We start from the raw sequence: 19,595 nt of genomic DNA on the forward strand, positions 1-19,595 counted from the left end.
AGGCAATTTTAAACAAATGTACTAGAACTTGTTATAAGTGGAAATGAATGTGTCCCCTTCAGAACTGTCACTTTGGAAGGACTTCTACTTACCTCAATGATGCTGTTTCCCAAAATGTTCTTCTTCGATATTGGGAGGTTTATTTATTGCTGATAATTTTATTTATTTTTTATTTCTTTGAGTAGATGATAAATGGTAGTACAGAATTTAAAGGGATAAACAGTAATGTCTTCTGACTGTTTTCTGATTATTTCTTTTATAACCACTTGTTTCCTGGCTGCAATATCTTACCTCTCCGAGGCTGCTGCTGATAGTTTTGTTTTTTTCCCCTCCATGCCTCACATCCATTTCCTCAATTCCTCCTCCCTCTTGCCCGCCTCCCCCCCATCTGTTTTGGTCTCTATCAGACCTGTTAGAGTCTTTCCTCCGATAGCTGATAGTCCAGTTGTTTGCTGACCCTTAACAGTGGAAAACCAGAATCCTCTCTGCTCGGTGTGAGCACATGGAAGAGTGGGGCTTGTCAGCTTGGAGCTGGTGTTGAGGATCTGGGCAAGCAGTTGCTGGCTGACAGCTTTCCCCAGTTCTTAGTATTTCAGCCTTAGCGCCTTCACTCCCAGGCCAGAGGTTCCCAGGGCTGCTGGAACCTGAGTCTTTTGAGGATTTATTGGTGTAAATTGGGTTGTTTCTCAGTTTGCCCACCGCCGGGTGAGGATTCGATTTTCTTGGATCTGCTTAGTTATTACTTTTTCACCTGCTTTTCAGTTAACAAAATTGTATTGCTCTGTTCCCTTATTGTGTTCTCCATCCTAGTGGGTTTGTTTAGAGATTTTTTTCAGGGAGAGGGGGAGGAAGTCTTTTAAATTCACGGAGGATGCAAAATTCAGAGTACTTGTTCAATCTGCCATCTTAATCCAGGACTCCCCAAAACATTTCCTGAATTTTCTTACTCCTTTTTATGGGAACAGAGCTCTTTTACAAGCCCTATGGAATATGGTTCTCAGCTCTAAAGCTTTGCCTATCTCAGAGCTCCCTGTGCCTCAGCGGGATAAGGATCCAGCCTTTTCACTTCTGTGGCTCAGGTCACTGCTGTGGTGCAGGTTTGATCCCTGGCCTGGGAACTTCCATATGCTGTGGGCACGGCAAAATACATTTTTAAAACAAAAAAATATAAAAAGTTTTAAAAAGTATAAAGCTTTGCCTATCTCGATCATAGACCACATTCACAGACACAGTTCTGAGTGGCTTTTTCTAGAAATAAGATACATATTCCTAAGTGAAGATTTACCATGTTCAAGATTTTGCAAAAGAAGTGATCTTGGTTGCTGTTGACGGACTGACTGAGAAGTAGTGGGTCCTGTTGGAAGGCAGATGCAGGGGGCGCAGGGAAAGGACTGTGAGATTCCTGAGTCAGCCTTCGTTCGGACCCTTTTGTTTCAGTGTGTGGCCCTTTCTAGAAGAACAGGTCTCGTTCCCACTGTGGCTCGCACCGAGGTGGCGAGAGCAATGAGGTGTAGGTCTTGTGTGCAGCTTGACCGTGCCCCTCCCCCAACCCGATCTGTCCCCAGAGTGGGGTGCCCTCAGGTGGACATGAACACAGGTGTGGAAGGCTAAGGGAGAAGTTGGTGCTTAGCTGGTGTCATTTTTCCTTCCAGGCTCCTGTGACGTTTGATGACATCACAGTGTATTTGCTTCAGGAGGAGTGGATGCTGCTGAGTCAGCAGCAGAAGGAGATCTGTGGTTCTGACAAGCTGGTGGCACCACTGGGTACGGGCCCCTTTCACTCTCCCACTGCCTGACTCTAGATCCGCAGCTGCATCTGCCTGTGACATCCTTGAGGAGTGTCTGGAATCTGACCATCTCTCCCAGGCATCTTTTTTTTTTTTTTGCTTTTTAGGGCCACACCCATGGCATAGGGAGGTTCCCAGGCTAGGAGTCGAATCAGAACTGTGGCTGCCAGCCTACACCACAGCCACAGCAACACAGGACCTGAGCCTCGTCTTTGACCTACACCACAGCTCACAGCAACACCGGATCCTTAACCCACCGAGCGAGGCCAGGGATTGAACCTTCAACCTCATGGTTCCCAGTTGGACCCATTTCCGCTGCGCCACAACGGGAACTCCTCCCAGGCATCTTTGCACCGTGTACTCAGCCCCGTATCTGACCGAACTGCACATGGATTCACACATCACCCTTTCTCTTTTCCACTTAAGTTGTCCAAGAGCAGTGGGGTGATTGAGCAGGGTGGCTGTTGCAGGGTATCACGGGATGCCCGGGGAGCCCCACCTGCAGACTGTGGAGCTGTGAAGTGGATTTTGTTTCAGGTGCCCACAGGACACCAGAGGGCCTGGGGGATGCTAGAATGAGCCTCAGATCTGCAGTGTGGAAATCTGGCCTTAGGCCCAGCTCTGCCACGCGGTACTGGTGTGCATTTGGCCAAGCCCATCAGCCTTTTTAAGCCTTGGTTTTTTTCTTCACAGGATTGTTATAGAGGTTTAATGAGATAAAACAACGTACAACTTGGGGCCCGTGTAGGTATTTTTCATCCTTTTAGTTTTCTGAGTGTCCTCTCTCTGCCTCTATGGGTAAACTTCCTGTGCCACGGACAGAGGTGAGTGTGTTTCACTGTGTGTGCACGCACATGGACTCTTTGCTGATTTCAGTTTGATGACTGTCCGCCATGCCTTTCTTTGCTTCTTCTTGTCTTGGCCCTGTGACGGGGTTATGGGAGCAACAGTCTCAGCTCATCGTTTTCGTTTGGCTTCTTTAACATATTTAAATAAGTTGTCAATATTTAACCATTGAGAGTTTTTCACATAGAAATATAATTTCTGGCTTCTCTTGAAAACTGGGATGGTCTGGCCATGCTGACCCTGCATTGGGCTGGTAGCCCCTCCTGGAATTTTTTTTTTTTTAATGTTCAGAATGGATGAATTTATTAAGGTCCCTCAAAATTCATGAAGATTCCTCAAAAAATAAGAAGTCTATGACATAAAGCAGTTTACTAAAGAATACGCAGCAAAAAATGTAGGAAAGGAAGTATAAAAGAGAGTCAGGGAGTTCCCGTTGTGGCTTAGTGGGTTAAGAACCCGACTATTACCCATGAGGATGCAGGTTCAATCCCTGGCCTCACTCAGTGGGTTAAGTATCCAGCATTGCCTGAGCTGAGGCTAGGTCTCAGATGCTGCTTGGATCTGGCCTTGCTGTGGCTGTGGTGTAGGCTGGCAGCTGCAGCTCCAGTTCAACCCCTGGGAACTTCCATATGCTGCAGGTGCAGCCATTCCCCTCCTGGATTTGAGCAACTGCCCTACACATGGGTTCAAATCCACAGCCTCCCCTTCCCCACCCCCACCCCACACCCACCTAGTTTCCTCAGATAATCTGGTCCTGCTCAGCATCTGAGTTTGGGCCTCTGCTCTGAACCAATAGTTCTCATGCCTTTTTAGCCTGCGTGACCTGAATCCAGGATCTCATGGTACTTCTCTCTGTTCCTGACTCAGAACCAACTCTTGCCAGTTCCGAGCTGTTCTATAAATTTGAGCAAGGACCAGAGCCCTGGCTGGCCAATGTCCAGGACCAGAGGAACCTCCTGAACTGCCACCCTGGTGAGTGTGGACCCACCCCAGATGAGGGGGAGAAGGGTGCTTAGCTAGAGGGAGGGAGCAGGAAGCTGGGCCCCAGGACTCAGGCCTCATCCTCTGCCTCTCCCTGTTCTCCACCAATTACACTCGAATGCGTTTCTTCCCCGAGCTGTTACCTTGTCTACGATGCACACACCTTCCCCTACATCATTCTTCAGACTCAATTTATTTGGTGTATTCCTCCCTTTCTTTCTACCCGAGAGTAGATATATGTAATTATATACCCAAGTTCCATGAAGGCATGGCTTAGTCTTACTACCATCCTCCCAGTGCCAAGAACAGTGCCTGGCGTGTCGTTGCACAGTAGACAGTCATGCTCAGACGTCTGCCAAGTCCTGCGAGTTGATGTTTGCGTTCCTCCTCTGATAAGCCTGTCCCGTTCAGGGATTGGAGGCCGGTGGCATCTTGTCGTTGTGCAGGGTCACCATGTTAAAACAGCCCCTCCTCCAGGAGAAAATGGTGGTAGAACAAGTTCCTACATGCATTGAATTGGAAGTTTGCTCTCCCTTGTGATCTATGGACCACAAGGAGCCCAGACTTCACAGGTGCTAATTTGTTATGGTTTGTTTTTCTTGTGCTTGGCTTTTGATTTTGAGCCTTTTGTCTCTTTACTAGCAGCTTTGTGCTTCTGGAGTTGGCTACAGTTTTGTATACTGGTCTCTTGGCCTGGAGCAGATAGGGTTGGGTCCTTGGCCACTGGTCACCTGAGCTTGCTGATACTTAAGAAATGGCTCCAGAGGAGCTCAGGTTGCCCAGGCTGTGTTTCAACTAAGGAGCAAATGAGGAAACTTCAGGTTTAGCTTCAAGAAGAAAACTCTTGAAGTTCACTTGTGGTGCAGCAGGTTAAGGATCTGGCCTGGTCACTGCAGCAGCTCAAGTCACTGCTATGGTTTGATCCCTGGTCTGGAAATTTCCACATGCCACAGGCATGGTCAAAAAAAGAGAGAAAAATCTCAGTGAGGTCATGGGGCTTTTCACCTCTTTGAAGGGTTGTGGGGTGAGAGAGGGATTAGACCTGGGTTTCTCTGAGGCTGAAGTAGTGCGCCTGGGTGGGAGTTACTCAGAGATGGATTGCAGCTTAAGGAAGACTCTCTGGGGACCAAAATTGTTTGCCCAGGAGGTAGGTCTCTCTCTTGCCCTAAAGGTACACGAGCAAAGTGCAGATGCCCGTCTGGCAGAAGCACTGTAGACGGGGATGCCTGCTGAGTGTGGAGTTGCAGGGGGTGTTTAATTACTTTTTTGAACCCCACATTCCCTTGGTTCAGTTTTCTTATCCATAAATAAGTCTGCTCTCCTGAAGACCGTGTCCCCGTCTTAGGGGGCAAAATCAAATCACAAAGACCTCCTTTTGGCCAGAGGTATCTGTCTTTTAAATTAAAAAAAAAAAAAAATACATACACACACACACAGCAGTTTGCTTAAAGGCCATTTGGCTTCTCCTAGGTTAGGCAAGATGGGCCTGGGTCTGGGGGACCTTGAGGAGAAAACAAGGGGCGGGTATGGTTCCAGCTGTCATTGTCCGTGTATCTGACCACGTCTATGAGTAGCAGCCCACCTTAGGTTTCAGAGCACATTCCATCTGATTCTTTTCTCTAAAGGAAAAAACAAGATGGGCTTCGTGGAGGAGACGGACTTGCAAAAGCCAGCCCGAGAAACTGGACCGTACCTGCCACCCGAGAAGAAGGCTTGTCTTTCCCACTTCAGCTCTGAGAGTGGCAGCATCGAGGTAGACTGTACAGGAAAAAGCAGAAAACCCTTGAAACCCCGCTCCATCCAGAAGTCGTGGTTTGTGCAGTTCCCATGGTTGGTCATGAACAAGGAGCAGACGGCTCTCTTTTGCTCTGCCTGCCGAGAATACCCAGCTGTCAGGGACAGACGGTCAAGACTGATAGAAGGTTATACAGGCCCATTCAAGGTGGAGACTCTCAAATACCACGCCAAGAGCAAGGCCCACGTGTTCTGTGTCAAGGCCCTGGCAGCCCGGGACCCCGTCTGGGCAGCCCGTTTCCCGAGCATCCGGGATGTGTCTGGAGATGAACTGGCCGACCCAGGGCACCTTTTCACGGCAGATTATCCCACATTTTACCCCCCAGGGCTGCTCGGGGCCCGTGATGACCTGAGCCAGCTCCTGCCCAGCTCCAGAACTGCACTCAAGGACCCTGGAGGGAATGGAGCAATTCCTGCCTTGTACCTAGACTGCATTTCCGATTTCAGGCAAAAAGAAATTGCTCATGACACCCGCAGCTCCTCAGTCATTGACATTTTATGTAATGACTCTGCTGAACCCTGTGACCAGGTAATATGTTTATTTATTTGTTTTTCTCTTTTTTAATTTATCTTTTTAATTAAAGTATATTTGATTTACCATGTTGTGCCAATTTCTGCTGTACAGCAAAGTGACCTAGTCATACATACATATATACACACACATACATTCCCTTTCTTCTGTAGTATCTTCCGTCATGTTTTATCCTGGGAGGCTGGATATAGTTCCCTGTGCGGCACAGCAGAACCTCGTGGCTTCTCCATTCTAAACGTAATAGTTTGCATCTACTAATCCCAAACTTCCCCTCCTTCCATCCCACTCCCTCCCCCTCCCCCTGGGCAACCACAGGTCTGTTCCTTGTGTCAGTGAGTCTGCTTCTGTTTTGCAGATAGGTCCATTTATGCCAGATTTTCCACATCTAAGTGATATCATATGGTATTTCTCTTTCAGTGTGTTTATAATGATTGCTGTATTTCAAGGGAAGGATTCTGTACTGAAAACAGGATATATTGTGTGATGATGATGGGAAAGTTACATTGGCCATACCTGCTGCTAACATCATAGTGTCACTGTAAGCTGACATGCCTGTAATGTGCTGGGCATTGTTTTAAATGCTTTACATGTATTATCTCCTTTATTTACGACCATGGCCCTATTATCATCACCTCCTTTGGGCAGGTAAAAAAAACATAATTATTGGGGCCAAATATTCTAACTTCTGACATAAAGGGAACACCTTTCAGGGCAGTGATCTTTATCCAGAATCCAAAATGACCACAGAACTCAAGAAGTAATCCACAACCACAAAACAACTACAGAGCTCTTAAATTTATCAATTTAAAATTTTTTCCTACTTTAACTTTGGAATCATGTAGGACATTTAAACATTGCAAATTTTCTTCCTACTTGTTCTTTTTTTTTTGGCTGCACCCGAGGCCTATAGAAGTTCCTGGGCCAGGGATTGAACCCTGCCACGGCAACAGCCTGAGCCACAGCAGTATCAATGCCAGATCCCTACTGCACTGAGCCACCAGGGAACTCTCTTGCGTAATATTTTTAATGCTGTTCCGGGGCTGGTGGGACAAAAGCCTAGTTAAACTCATCTTGTTGGGCAACAGGACCAGGCAGGGGTGATACAGCTGGAGAACAAGGCTCCTGTGGCGGTGACCCCCCCAGAGCCCTTGACCTCCAGCCCAGGGCTTTCCTTCTGCCCCCTACAGCTCTGGGGCCCCTAAAAGACTAGTTCTCATTTCCGGTTTATTTTGTAATTTTCTAATTCTCTGGAAAATTGCCCTATAAGGACACTGTACTAATTGGAATCTTTGAGTAACCAGAGCCATCCGCAGTTCTTAACTATTCCACGTAAGTGGGGTTTTGCTACAGATCGTTTTGAACCACCCTTTCATATTCTGAGGAGAGGAGCTCACACGTTCCTCACCCCTAATGTCGTAGGTAAAGTTAGTAAGCTGGCAATTGTACGGAATCCAGAAAAGTGACAAAGCCCATTTCCCTTCATGTTCATGTTCCTTCTAGTTTTTCATGTTGGAAGCTAATAACAGGTCTCACCTTTCATAATCTGAATTCCTTTAGCAGTAAAGCCTGTGTTAACCTAGTCACTGAATAGGAGCATTTTTTGTCCTTTTCTCCTGCTTCTTTGCCCATCTTGGGGAACTGTAGCTGGGGTGCCGAGCGGCAGTCGTGGGTGAGTAGAAGGTGCCCCCTGGGGCTGTAAAGGACCAGGTGCAGTCAGGATGCGCCACAAGACCCCTGTTCCGCAGTGCTTTTTCCTTCCTTCTAGGATCCCATTGAGGTCATTTGATTTTTACCTGCTAACACACACATGGCCACACACGTTTGCTTCTTGTACTTTTGGTGGATAGGTGAATTCCCCAGGGTGTTCCCGGGCCCCTTGGCAGGCTTCCCAGGAGAAGCAGGCCTGGAGCAGGGCCCCAGAGGTGTCACGCTGGGTGTTCGACGCGGGAGGAGCACTGAGGGATGCTGCTCTTTGTTGCAGGATCCTTCTGAAGAGGGGCCGTTCGAGGAGGTTCCCGTGGTGTTTGAGGACGTGGCGGTGTATTTCACCCGGGATGAGTGGGGCACGCTCGACAAGCGGCAGAAGGAGCTGTACAGAGACGTGATGCAGATGAATTATGAGCTGCTGGCATCCCTGGGTAAGGATCCTGTAGGCCTCTGTCTGCCGTCACTTGACCTGGGAGACCCACAAGGGCCGGCTGTGGCCTCTAGTCACCCTCCCATCCCTGCCCCTCCCTGTGCAGAGGCAGAGAGCCAAGGTATCTGCCGCATCTCAGAACCCCCCAGCTTTGGGACACTGTGCTTTATCTCCTCTTCATCCACCCGTTCATCTTCCACTACACATCTCTTGAGCACCTACTATGTGCTGGATGAATGTGAACCAGTCAAGTTCTCTGCTTTCAGGGGGCCAGTAGGATATGGGAGGGACAGATGCTTTAACAAGAAATATAACATCACACGAGCTCCACGCAGGAGGTTCAGGCAAGCTCCCCGGGGGCTGCTGAAGACAGTGGTTCCATTTGGCTGGAGTTTCATCCAAGGGAGGGATTCAGGCCGTCTTTACAGATGATGAAATGTTTTAAGTGAGTTGAAAACCAGGTGCACAGAGAGGAGGACGGGCAGCTAGACATGACAGAGCCGGGGACAGATGAGCAAAGGCAGGGAGGCAAGAAAGGGCCCTGGGGGGTTCCTGAGCTCTGCCCTCTACTTGTGCCAGGGCTGCTTCATCAAGGGGCCAGCAGGGTGGGCTGTCTCGCTGGGTGTTGCAGGTTAGACTCTGGAGCACGTGCCTTCGTCTCCTCCTCTGCTTCTTGTTCTTCTCTTTGCTTCCCTTTCCTGTCAAGCACCGAGGAATCTCATGGGGCACCAAAACAGGCAACTTTTCATCTTATAAAGCTGTCATTTAATTTCTTTGTACTAGCATATATTTTAACAGAAACTTTGCAGAACAGGCTGCGGTACGTAACTTAGGAATTCCAGCAACGACCTTTATCATGACTTCTACAGAATCAGAGATCAGAGTGTTTATGGCTTAAATGATCTTATATCCCCTGGTTTGTACCTACATATGGATTATTTTCAGAATACTCATGACCTGTATACTACTTTCTTTTTTTTTATGGCCACCTTCATGGCATATGGAAGTCCTCGGGCCAGGGATTGAATCCCAGCTGCAGCTGCTACCTGTGCCGCAGCTGTAGCAATGCTGGATCCTTTGACCCACTGTGCTGAGCCGGGGATGGAACCCACAGCTCCACAGGAACCTGAGCTACTACAGTCAGATTCCTAACCCACTGCACCACTGCAGGAACTCCAGCATACTTCTTATTTTTTTCTCAACGGTCACAATTTTCAAGTGGCTCAGACATTCAGAAATGATGTAAGAAGGTGTTTCTTTTAGGAGGCTGAGTTGTTGTCATCGTGTCCTGGGCTCAGGGTGCTTGTACGAAGCGCACCTTCAAAGAGCATCACTACCACTGACAGTGTTGACAAGCAGAGGGAACGAGGGGGGAGATTCATTGTAAGAGATACGCACCTGCCGTCAGGAGGTTGATTTTTGCTCTGAAGGCATGGGCAGCAGTGACGCACTTTGCCCTTGGGACCCCTGTGAAAGTCGTGGGGAAAGTGCTGGGGACCAGTAGGACAGCAGTGCGTGTCCTGAGCATGGGCCTGGCCTGGATTGCTCAGCCTGACAGCGTCATCTAACAGCTTATCTTTTTCTTAATTTATAAGCGTAAGGAAGTGGGGGAATCTTAAGTAACTGGGGGAAATTAAGGGACAGTCCAGTCTCAGTTAAGTTTTGTTTAGATGAATGATAAGTATACTCAGAAGAAGGGTAATTAATTTTGGATGAAGGTTGAGGGCAGGAATCAGAGAAGGCTTTGTAGAGGACAGGCTGTCTTCTTCAGTTGTCTATGAAATTAAAATAAGTACAGGGGTCTAGAAATGAATTGCGTGTGTGATTCCTTTTTGTGACTTTAATTAGAGCTCTAGCTATTATCCCTTGTCTTCTTATTGAGATGATTTTTCATGTTTGAGATATAAAAACATATATTTTGGTTGTGCCTAAAGCATGTGGAAGTTCCCAGGCCAGGGATGGAGCCCAAGCCACAGCAGTGACAATGCCCTGTCCTTATCCTCTAGGCCACCAGGGAAACCCAACATAAAAGCATTTTAAGGAGCCTGGTGAATATAATTGGGACCAAACGTAAATGATTTGTATGTTTAAAAATGACCTTTTGGGAGTTTCCACTGTGGCTCAGCAGGTTAGGAACCCAACATAGTCTCTGTGAGGCCGTGGGTTCAATCCCTGGTCTTGCTCAGTGGGTTACGATCTAGCTGCGGTGCAGGTCGCAGATGCGGCTGGGATCTGGTATTGCTATGGCTGTGGTGTAGGCTGGCAGCTACAGCTCCAATTCGACTTCTAGCCTGGGAACTTCCATATGCTGCAGGTGCGGCCGTAAAATGAAAAAAAAAAAGACCTTTTGAAGGACCTCAAGCTGATAACTGGGACAGAAAACAGTGTTGAGACATAGTGCACCTCTCTAATTGTTATTTTAGCTTTGATGAGGGTTATTTTTCCTCCCATATTTTATCCTCCTGTGACAAGTATTTAAAGAATTGAAAACCAAATATTATTTGGCATTATCTTAGAATTATTTTTTATAAAGAGAACACAAATAGAACTTCTCTTTGGAGTGAACTCAACTTTTGAAAAAGAAAACCTCATCATTTTTGCAGCCAAGAAAAGTTCTATTAGCCTTTAAAAAAAAAAACAAAAAACCTCCCATCATCTATTTTTAGTGTTTATCTTTTATCTTAGAATACAGTGATCTGTTGATATTGGGTTTTACAGGGAACCTCTATGTTATCTTTATTTATTTATTTATTTATTTGTCTTTTTGCTATTTCTTGGGCCGCTCCCGCGGCATATGGAGGTTCCCAGGCTAGGGGTCTAATCGGAGCTGTAGCCCCTGGCCTACGCCAGAGCCATAGCAACGTGGGATCCGAGTCGCGTCTGCAACCTACACCACAGCTCAGGGCAACGCCGGATCGTTAACTCACTGAGCAAGGGCAGGGACCGAACCCGCAACCTCATGGTTCCTAGTCGGATTCGTTAACCACTGCGCCACGACGGGAACTCCTTATCTTTTATTCTTATGCCTGGAGATAGTAATAGAGGCTTTTCTGTTGACGGAGCACCTACAGAGACTATGTTGTGTTTGCATATTTCCTTTCTCTCCCAAACCAAACCTGTAAGGCAGGCAGCAATGGTATTTTCAGATGAGACAACAGCCTAGCCGCTTTGAGAATCTAACTCATTTAGCTGGGAAAGGGCTAAACTGAAATTCTTACTGTTTTGCTCCTTGCATGTGGGTTAGACTCGGATAAAATCCCTGCTTTGCGTAGGTTTATTACCACCTGGACTGCATTCCTTTTCGTTTCAAGATTGGTGCCAATCAAGTTTAATATAAGGTTATTTAAACATTTAAAGGGTATTAGAATGTTTTAGAAGTCTCCACTCCTACCCCAAATCCATCTGCGGGGGGGTGGTAGTTTGGCTTGGCTCTCAGACTTTCTCTGTGGGTCACGGTTCGTGCCCTTGCCACCCCATCTGTGAGAACTGAGGTGCGGAAAGGGGCTGATGCCCTGGGGTGAAAGGTCATGGTTGCCTCAGCTCCACTCAGGTCATGGGTCTTCGTGGTCCGGTGATCGCCATGCTACGTCGCAGAGCGTTCGTGCTGTTGATTTCCTTTTGCTCTTAGCGTTCGAGGAAAGCTGGCTGGTTCTTCCATTGCGCTTATGACTTACAACTAGCAGGTTCGTTCTTACAGATTTCACAATTATTGCACCTGTTTTTAAAAAGACGGTCTCAATTTAATGCAGGCCAACGTACCATTAATTTTTTTTTTTTTTTTTTTTTTACTATTAATTTCTGTCAATTGTTTGGCAGTCAAGTTGCATCGACTAAAGCTTTTCAGCTGCTGGTGATTTCCAGGTTAGGTCCACTCACCTGTCCCAGCCTCCTTGGTCTCACCAACTGTCTTATCAGCAGGACTGAACTTGTAGGGGACGGTCATTGTGATTATGTTGTGTTTTTAAACTCTCACTTTTGTGGACTTGCTCATTTAGAACTATTTAATTTATCATTCTGTAGAGTTCCAACTGTTCTTTTATTTCCTTACTTTATTTTTTATTTTTTTGTTTTTTTGTCTTTTTGCCATTTCTTGGGCCGCTCCTGCAGCATATGGGAGGTTCCCAGGCTAGGGGTCAAATCGGAGCTGTAACCACCAGCCTATGCCAGGGCCACAGCAACGCGGGATCCGAGCCGCGCCTGCGACCTACACCACAGCTCACGGCAACGCCGGATCGTTAACCCACTGAGCGAGGCCAGGGATTGAACCCGCAACCTCATGGTTCCTAGTCGGGTTCGTTAACCACTGCGCCACAATGAGAACTCCCTATTTCCTTTAAATTCTGGTTTCAGACTTTGGCCATATTTGGTGACATCTCTTGCTTCTCCCCAAAAAAGAAAACTCAGTTACATTTCACTGCAAGAAACTAATGTTTGTCAGTAGCAGAGGCAGACAAACCAACATAGGGATGATCTGATAACCCCTGTTTATCCTGGTAAAAGTGTCATCATATGCTGAGTGGCAGGTCACCCACTTCAGTGCCTTTCCTACAGGGAAGATTATCAGGTATAGGTAGACCTCACAGAGCTGAGGGGAGAAGTCGTGTCACCAAGCGGAAAGCAAAACTGAGTAGGACAGCTCCATGCGATGAGCATGAGGCTCACAGGATGTCCAGGAGGCCCGCTGCTGTGTGGCGGACCATCTACGGCCTCCACTGCTGTGTGGCAGGGCCATATACGGCCTCCAGGTAGGGGCCATGCTGAGCTAGAGAGAGAGGAACCAAGGCAAGGTGCCAGAGGGGCCGTCTCCATGCTGACTCATGGGCAGGCCTGCCAGACCTGGGGTGGCGTTAGTCTGGAAGGCTCGGCATCTGTCCTTGTAAGCCCAGTCACTTTCGCGGACTTCAGTGGCGTGTGTGCGTGTGCACGTGCTACGTTTATGTCTCCTCAGTCACGTTCCCATTACTGAGACATAGAAAAATCTGTTTGAACTTCTCTTCTGTTCCACTTGCTCTGAAGAGAACAAAAAGAAAAGGCTTCTGGCAGCATTTCCACCATAGCTTCAAAGCAGTGTGAGCAGTAAGGCTCTTCTGGGGCCCATGTGGTGGTGGTGTGGCAGTCAGAGCTGGCCAGCCCCCAGGGGAATGCAACTTAGGCAGGCAGACTCAGGGGTATTCAGCCTCCTGTATGTTTTCAGTTGGTCTTTTAAACTATTTCTTCATAATTAAGTATTTTTAATTGAAGTCGTTCTAATTAGACATATAACAAAAATGAAATTCCCTGTCCTACTATTCTCTGTTGCTGAGTCCTCCTCCTTAAGGCTTTTTAGCTGTTTCATCCAGTAATTTGCTCCATCATTTCCAAGAAATACATGTAGACATTGTTTTTAAAGATGTGAACTTCGGGAGGATACACTCATAAACACTTCCATCACCACTTGTTTGGGTCAACACTTTGGGGATTTTCTTTCTCACCCTTTTGGGCTTCAAAATAAAATTCTGAGAGCTTTACTTGATACAAATATTTTACTGAGCAAGAAACAGACTGTTCCTGAAGAGGGAGACTTCAAACCCAAAGTGGTTAAAAGCTTGGCTCTCAGTGGTTAAAGCTCAGCTTTTATAAAGCATGAGCGAGGAAGCACATTGTTTTTTGGACTGATATTGGTTACTGGAATTTACGTTCTCTTTAGGGCAATAATAGCATGGTGTACACTTTCTTGTGGGAAACTGTAAGATCACTCTGACACAAAGGAAACTTAAGCCAGCATTTTGGGGAAGTCAGGATAGTTTGAGATCTGGTCGTGCGATTGTGAGTGTTTGGTCCAGGGGTCTGTTCAAACTGTGGCCTCCGTTTTGGTTTGTCTTTGGCAGAATGAAACCTGGGCCCATGACTTTCTCATCACACTCAAGTAACAGAAAGTCCTCCAGTAACATTTTAGTCACGTTAATGATCTAGTTTCGATTGATAAAATGTCCAGGATAGTACTCTTCAAAAGTGTCCTGACTGGGAGGACTCTGGGAAGATCATGGAGTGGGAAGCACCAGGAATCTGTCTCCCCACCTAGACAACAGTTGCACTGGCAGAATCTGTCTGATGTAACTATTCTGGAACTTGGAAATCTGGCACCTTACAGGAGGAGAGTCAGATGGTAAATTGTGGTTTAGTTTGGTCAGTTTCAGCTCTGAGCATATTTACCATTCCCCACTCCTACCACCTTGCAGGTAGCTGTGCCATGTTCTTGGAGCAGCTTACACACAGCTTGCAGGCCTTAGGGTGGGCAAAAAGGACTCTGTCCTCTAAATATCAAGGGTATGTGTTTTGATCACCGATGACTGTGTCTGATCACAGAGGTGCAGACACAGAAGTACGCAGCCAGTGCTGTCGCACCTCCCCCACTGGAGCTAGTTCCTCCCCCTCCTCTTAATTTTTCTCTTTTCCCTCTTTCATACATTAAAGACTAGGATATTCAAAAACATATAGCAGGGGAGTTTACTTATGGCACAGTGGGTTAGGGATCCTGCATTGTCACTGTAGCAGCTGAGGTCACTGCTGTGGCATGCATTCAGTCCCTGACCCAGGAACTTCCATGTGCCATGGGTACAGCCAAAAAACAAAGACAAAAAAACCATGAAACAAAAACATATAGCAGGAAAATTAGAAAGTGATTTTGTATGCCCAGGGAAAGACTCAAAAAAACATGAGGAGACTTCAAGTTTATACCTCAGGCTGATCTTTGGCACAGAGATAGCCTATAATGATTTGAAAATAATAATAACTATAAAAATAATCAAAAACAATAAAAACAGCAAAAACCTTGACGATGGGAGGGAAACTGGTTTCCAGAGTTAACACATTATTAGATTCAAATGTCCGATGTTCAACAAAAAAATCACAAGGCATACAAAGAAATAGGAAAATATGGCCCATTAAAAGAAAAAAAAATTGATAAAACTCCTGCTTGGAGAATAGACTTGTGGTTGCCAAGGGGAGGGGGAGGGAGTGGGATGGACTGGGAGTTTGGGGTTAATAGATGCAGGCTATTTCCGTTGGAATGGATTAGCAATGAGATCCTGCTGTGTAGCACTGAGAACTAAGTCTAGTAACATATGATGGAACATGATAATGTGACAAAAAAGAGTGTATACATGTATGTGTAACTGGGCCACCTTGCTATTCAGTAGAAAAAAAAATGAAAGGTAAGAAAAAAATAAAAGGTAAATAAATAAATAACTGTCCTGGAGTTCCCCTTGTGGCTCAGCAGAAACAAATCTGACCACCATCCATGAAGATGCAGGTTTGATCCCTGGCCTTGCTGAGTGGGTTAAGGATCTGGCGTTGCCATGAGCTGTGGTGTAGGTCGCAGATGCAGCTCGGATTCCAAGTTGCTGTGGCTGTGATGTAGGCCAGCAGCTACAGCTGTGATTCAGCCCCCATCCTGGGAACCTCCACATGCCACAGGTGCAGCCCTAAAAAACCAAAAGACTAAATAAATAAATAAATAAATCTGTCCCTAGAAAAGACCTGATGGCAGATACACTAGACAAATGTTTTAAAACAACCATCTTAAAGATACTCAGACAACTTTAAAAAGATGTGGAGAAAGTCAAGAAAGTGATGTATGAATAAAATAGAAATTTCAATAAAGAGAAAATGTAAGGAGACAAAGAAGATTGAGAGCTGAAAACTCCAATAACTAAAATGAAAATTAACTAGAGGAATTAAAAAACAAATTTGAGTAGGCAGAAGAAAGAATCAGCAAGCTTGAAGATAGGACAATGGAAATTATGGAGTCTGTGAAACAGAAAGAAAAAAGGTCAAAGAAATGTGAGCAGAGCCCAAGGGACATGTGGGAAACCATCAAACCGACCAACACACACATTGTGGGAGTCTTAAAAGGCAAACAGAGAGAAAGGAAGCAATAGTGACTAAAATCTCCCCAAATTTTATCAAAGACATGAATATAAACATCCAAGAAGCTCAACAAACTCCAGGTAAGATGAACTCAGAGACCCACACTGAGACACACTATAATCAAACTTTCAAAAATAAAGAAAGAGAGAATCTTAAAAGCAGCAAGAGAGAAGCAAACCATCACATACAAGGGATCCTCAATAAGGTCGTAAACAGATTCCACTTCTGGAGGCCTGAGGGCAGTGGGCCTTATACTCAAAGTACGGAAAGAAAAAATGTCAACCTAGAGCTGATATCTGGCAAAACTGTCCTTCAAGAGTGAGGGAGAAAGGACGACATTCCAAGATAAGTAAAAATTGGGGGTTCCATTATCACTAGATGTTCTCTAGGAAATGCTCAAGGGAGGGCTAAAGGTAAAACAAAAGAACACTAGACAGTAACTTGAAGACGTATGGAGAAAAAAAAATCTCAATAGAAGTAAATACATGGGCAGTTATAACAGCTGGTGTTATTGTAACACTGGGTTTTTGTTGTTGTTGTGTTTATGTGGGTTTTTTGGTTTTTGTTTTTGTTTTTGTCTTTTTAGGGCCCCACCTGTGGTATATGGAGGTTCCTAGGCTAGGGGTCTACGCCCCAGCCACAGCAATACCAGATCTGAGCTGCATCTGTGACCTATACCACAGCTTATGGCAATGCCGGATCCTTAACCCACTGAGCATGGCCAGGGATCAAACCTGCCTCCTCATGGTTACTAGTCAGATTTGTTTCCACTGAGCCACAACGGGTACTCCTGTAACAGTGGTTTGTAACTGCACCTTTTGTTTCCTACATGATTTAAGAGACAAGTATGCTTAAAGGGGAAAAAAAAAACCCCAATTATTAGTCTAAAAGCTAGTATTTTTCAAATTTTTGTTTTTAGCTCCAAATCTTGTTTTCTACATCATTTTAGAGACTAATACATTTTAAAGAATTATTAGTTTATGTTTGGGGCCACACATGTATCAAGATATAATTTTTGGAGTTCCCATTGTGGTGCAGCAGAAACAAATCCAACTAAGAACCATAAGGTTGCGGGTTCGATCCCTGGCCTTGCTCAGTAGGTTAAGGATCCAGCGTTGCCATGAGCTGTGGTGTAGGTCGAAGTCGAGGCTCGGATCCCACATTGCTGTGGCTGTGGTGTAGGCCAGCGGCTACAGCTCCAGTTGGACCCCTAGCCTGGGAACCTCCATATGCTGTGGGTGCGGCCCTAGAAAAGACAAAAATAAATAAATAAATAAATAAATAAATAAATAAATAAATAAATAAATAAACAGATAAACAAATAAATAAATAGAAAAATTAAATTTTCTGTAAGTTTTAAATGATATCAAAAGTTGACCCCAAAAATTAAGAAACAAAAATCCCATCTTTTTGTAGTAGTTAAAAGTCTGGACCTCATTTAAAGCTAAAGTTTCTTGCCTCTAGACCTGCTTCAGGTCTGGAATCTGGAATCCTGCGCTAAGAAGAAGGAAGTTCTCCTACCCTGAATCCTATTCCAGGACTTCTGCTGCATCCTGGCTGGGAACAGGGGTAGGTAGGCGGGGAGGAGAGGTACCAGAAGTTTTTCCTGGCTTCCCAGTTACTTGTAGCTGGGATAATTGAAAGCTGGTTCTCCAGGTGTGTCTGTGGGTTCCACAGTCCCCTGAAGCCTCATCACTGGAGACCTCTCATGGCAGTGGGTAACGTCTGCTTTAGCAGTCTGCCCTGGATGGGCTCCTGGGGGGAGCGTCACCAATAGATAGTCATGGAAAGTCCCTTTAAGTGGCTTCAGGCTCCTTCCCTTTCCCTGTGGGGCCCACATCTGGAAGATGGAAAACACACTTATGTATCCATCCTTTGCTCTCTAAGCCCTGTGAATGTAGGCTCTTCTCAAATGGACACCGTGAAGGAGCCCCATTGGTCAGTTTATGCCTTTAGTCTTCCAGCCCTGTGTTCATGAGCAGCCCCACAGCTCCAGGGAATACAGGTGAGGATGTCATTCCCATTAGGCCTCAGGTCAGAGGGAAGTAGCTCACCCCACTCCTCCCCATGGTGGATGGGGAGCTGACAACACACTTGACGACTCTTTCCGGAAACATCTGTGCTATCCAACTCCTGATCTCTTCACTCCCAGCATGTTGACGCCTTCAGAGTGGTTAGGGCTTGGGTTACAGCCTGGTGTTTCAGTCACTCTTTCCAAGTCAGCTTTGGAATGGGGGAGACTTGGCTCCTGTTTTGGGGGGCCTTCAGCCAAAACAGGCAGGCAGAATCACACTTTAATATCCTGTTGCATGCGTTTATTGCTATTCCTGATTTGCTGATTTTAGATATTATCTATTTCATCCTACTGTGGAGGGTGAAGATATGGCCCTCTTACATCACGCAGGCCCCACTTCTCTTCCTCCATCCTCTCAGAACAGGTGTATCATACTTTTTTGGTTAACTCAATGTAAATTACTTCCCTAATTAAGATTATGTGTTGTTGACTTCTGATCAGAGTGGCGTATTGTGATGATGTCTCATTTGGTGTAGGATTCCCCCTCCCCTAGGAATTGTATTTTTTTCTTGTTTTTTTATTTTGCTAGTTTTCTGTACCATCATCAATTCCTCTCAAACTCTACAGTTAAGTTATACAACTCCTCTGAAGGGTCTTTTCCCCGTGATTAAACATCCTGTGACCTCTCAGTTTCACTTTTTTTTTTTTCTGGAAATTTCTGTCATGGGGTCTTCCATTCCTCTACTCTCTCAAAACTAGTTATTCTTTAAGCCTTCTGCATAGCCATGGCCTTAGACTTTCCTTTGTCTCTCTCGTATGTTCTGGGTCGATCTATATCTTTCAGGAATATGTCTTCATTTTGTTGGGGCACATCCTTCAGTAACTTCCTAAGAAGGGGTACATGGGAGGAAACTTTTTAGATTCTACGTATCTGAAAGTGCCCTTATTCTGTTCTCACAGTTGATAACTTGGTTGGGTATAGAATTTCAGGTTGGAAATAATTTTCCTTAATATTTTGGAAGCATTGCTTTTAGGTTTTACAGGTGCTGTTCCGAAATCTAAGTGTCTTTTTGATTTCTTGTCGTGGCTCAGTGGTAACAAACCTGACTAGTATCCATGAGGACACCGGTTTGATCCCTGGTCTTGCTCAGCGGGTTAAGGATATGGCTTGCTGTGAGCTGTGGCGTAGGTCAAAGACATGGCTCAGATCAGTGTTGCTGTGGCTGTGACGAAGGCTGGCAGCTGTAGCTCAGATTTAACCCCTAGCCTGGGAACTTCCATATGCCGCAGGTGCTGCCCTAAAAAGACCAAAAAAAAAAAAAGGAAGCCTAAGTGCCTTTTTATTCCTTAGTCTATAAACACAGCCTATTTTTCCACTCTGAAAGGTTCTGTGATCTATTCTAGTGTTTTCTGGTGTTTAGTGCTTAATGATATGGATGTTTTTTCATCTTCTGTTCTGGATATCTGATGTTTTCCCTTCCATGTGGAAACTTGCATTTTCCAATTTGGGAAAACACTCTTGTATTATTTCTTCCTTTCTATTTTCTCTTTTCTTTCTTGCAAAGAGTCCTATTTGTTAGATATTAGACTTCCTAA

At 45.6% G+C, this 19,595-nt stretch overlaps 2 protein-coding genes across 8 annotated transcripts in view; both read left to right on the forward strand.

Moving 5' to 3' along the window:
• ZNF775 (zinc finger protein 775) overlaps nt 1-19,595 on the forward strand; it is a 113,077-nt gene that overhangs the window by 6,648 nt on the left and 86,834 nt on the right. The gene's annotated exons all lie outside the window — the stretch shown is intronic.
• ZNF862 (zinc finger protein 862) overlaps nt 1-19,595 on the forward strand; it is a 34,571-nt gene that overhangs the window by 4,738 nt on the left and 10,238 nt on the right. For 3 of the 7 annotated variants that reach the window (XM_085004968.1, XM_021079101.2, XM_021079103.2), the window contains exons 2-5: nt 1,653-1,764; nt 3,501-3,605; nt 5,240-5,937; nt 7,922-8,078. Coding sequence is in view for 6 of the 7 variants with exons in the window: in XM_021079101.2 (XP_020934760.2) it covers nt 1,653-1,764; nt 3,501-3,605; nt 5,240-5,937; nt 7,922-8,078 (1,072 nt within the window). In the remaining variant the exon portion in view is untranslated. Of the gene's footprint in view, nt 1-1,652; nt 1,926-2,480; nt 2,612-3,220; nt 3,606-5,239; nt 5,938-7,921; nt 8,079-19,595 lie in introns of those variants that run through there. The other 4 variants (XM_021079107.2, XM_085004967.1, XM_085004965.1 and 1 more) reach the window with 3 other exon arrangements.

This window comes from Sus scrofa, chromosome 18 (assembly GCF_054392235.1).
Source record: "Sus scrofa isolate SSC_HxYL_T2T_F1_AM1 chromosome 18, Sscrofa_HxYL_maternal_Yorkshire_Landrace_v2.0, whole genome shotgun sequence".
Lineage (NCBI taxonomy): Eukaryota > Metazoa > Chordata > Mammalia > Artiodactyla > Suidae > Sus > Sus scrofa.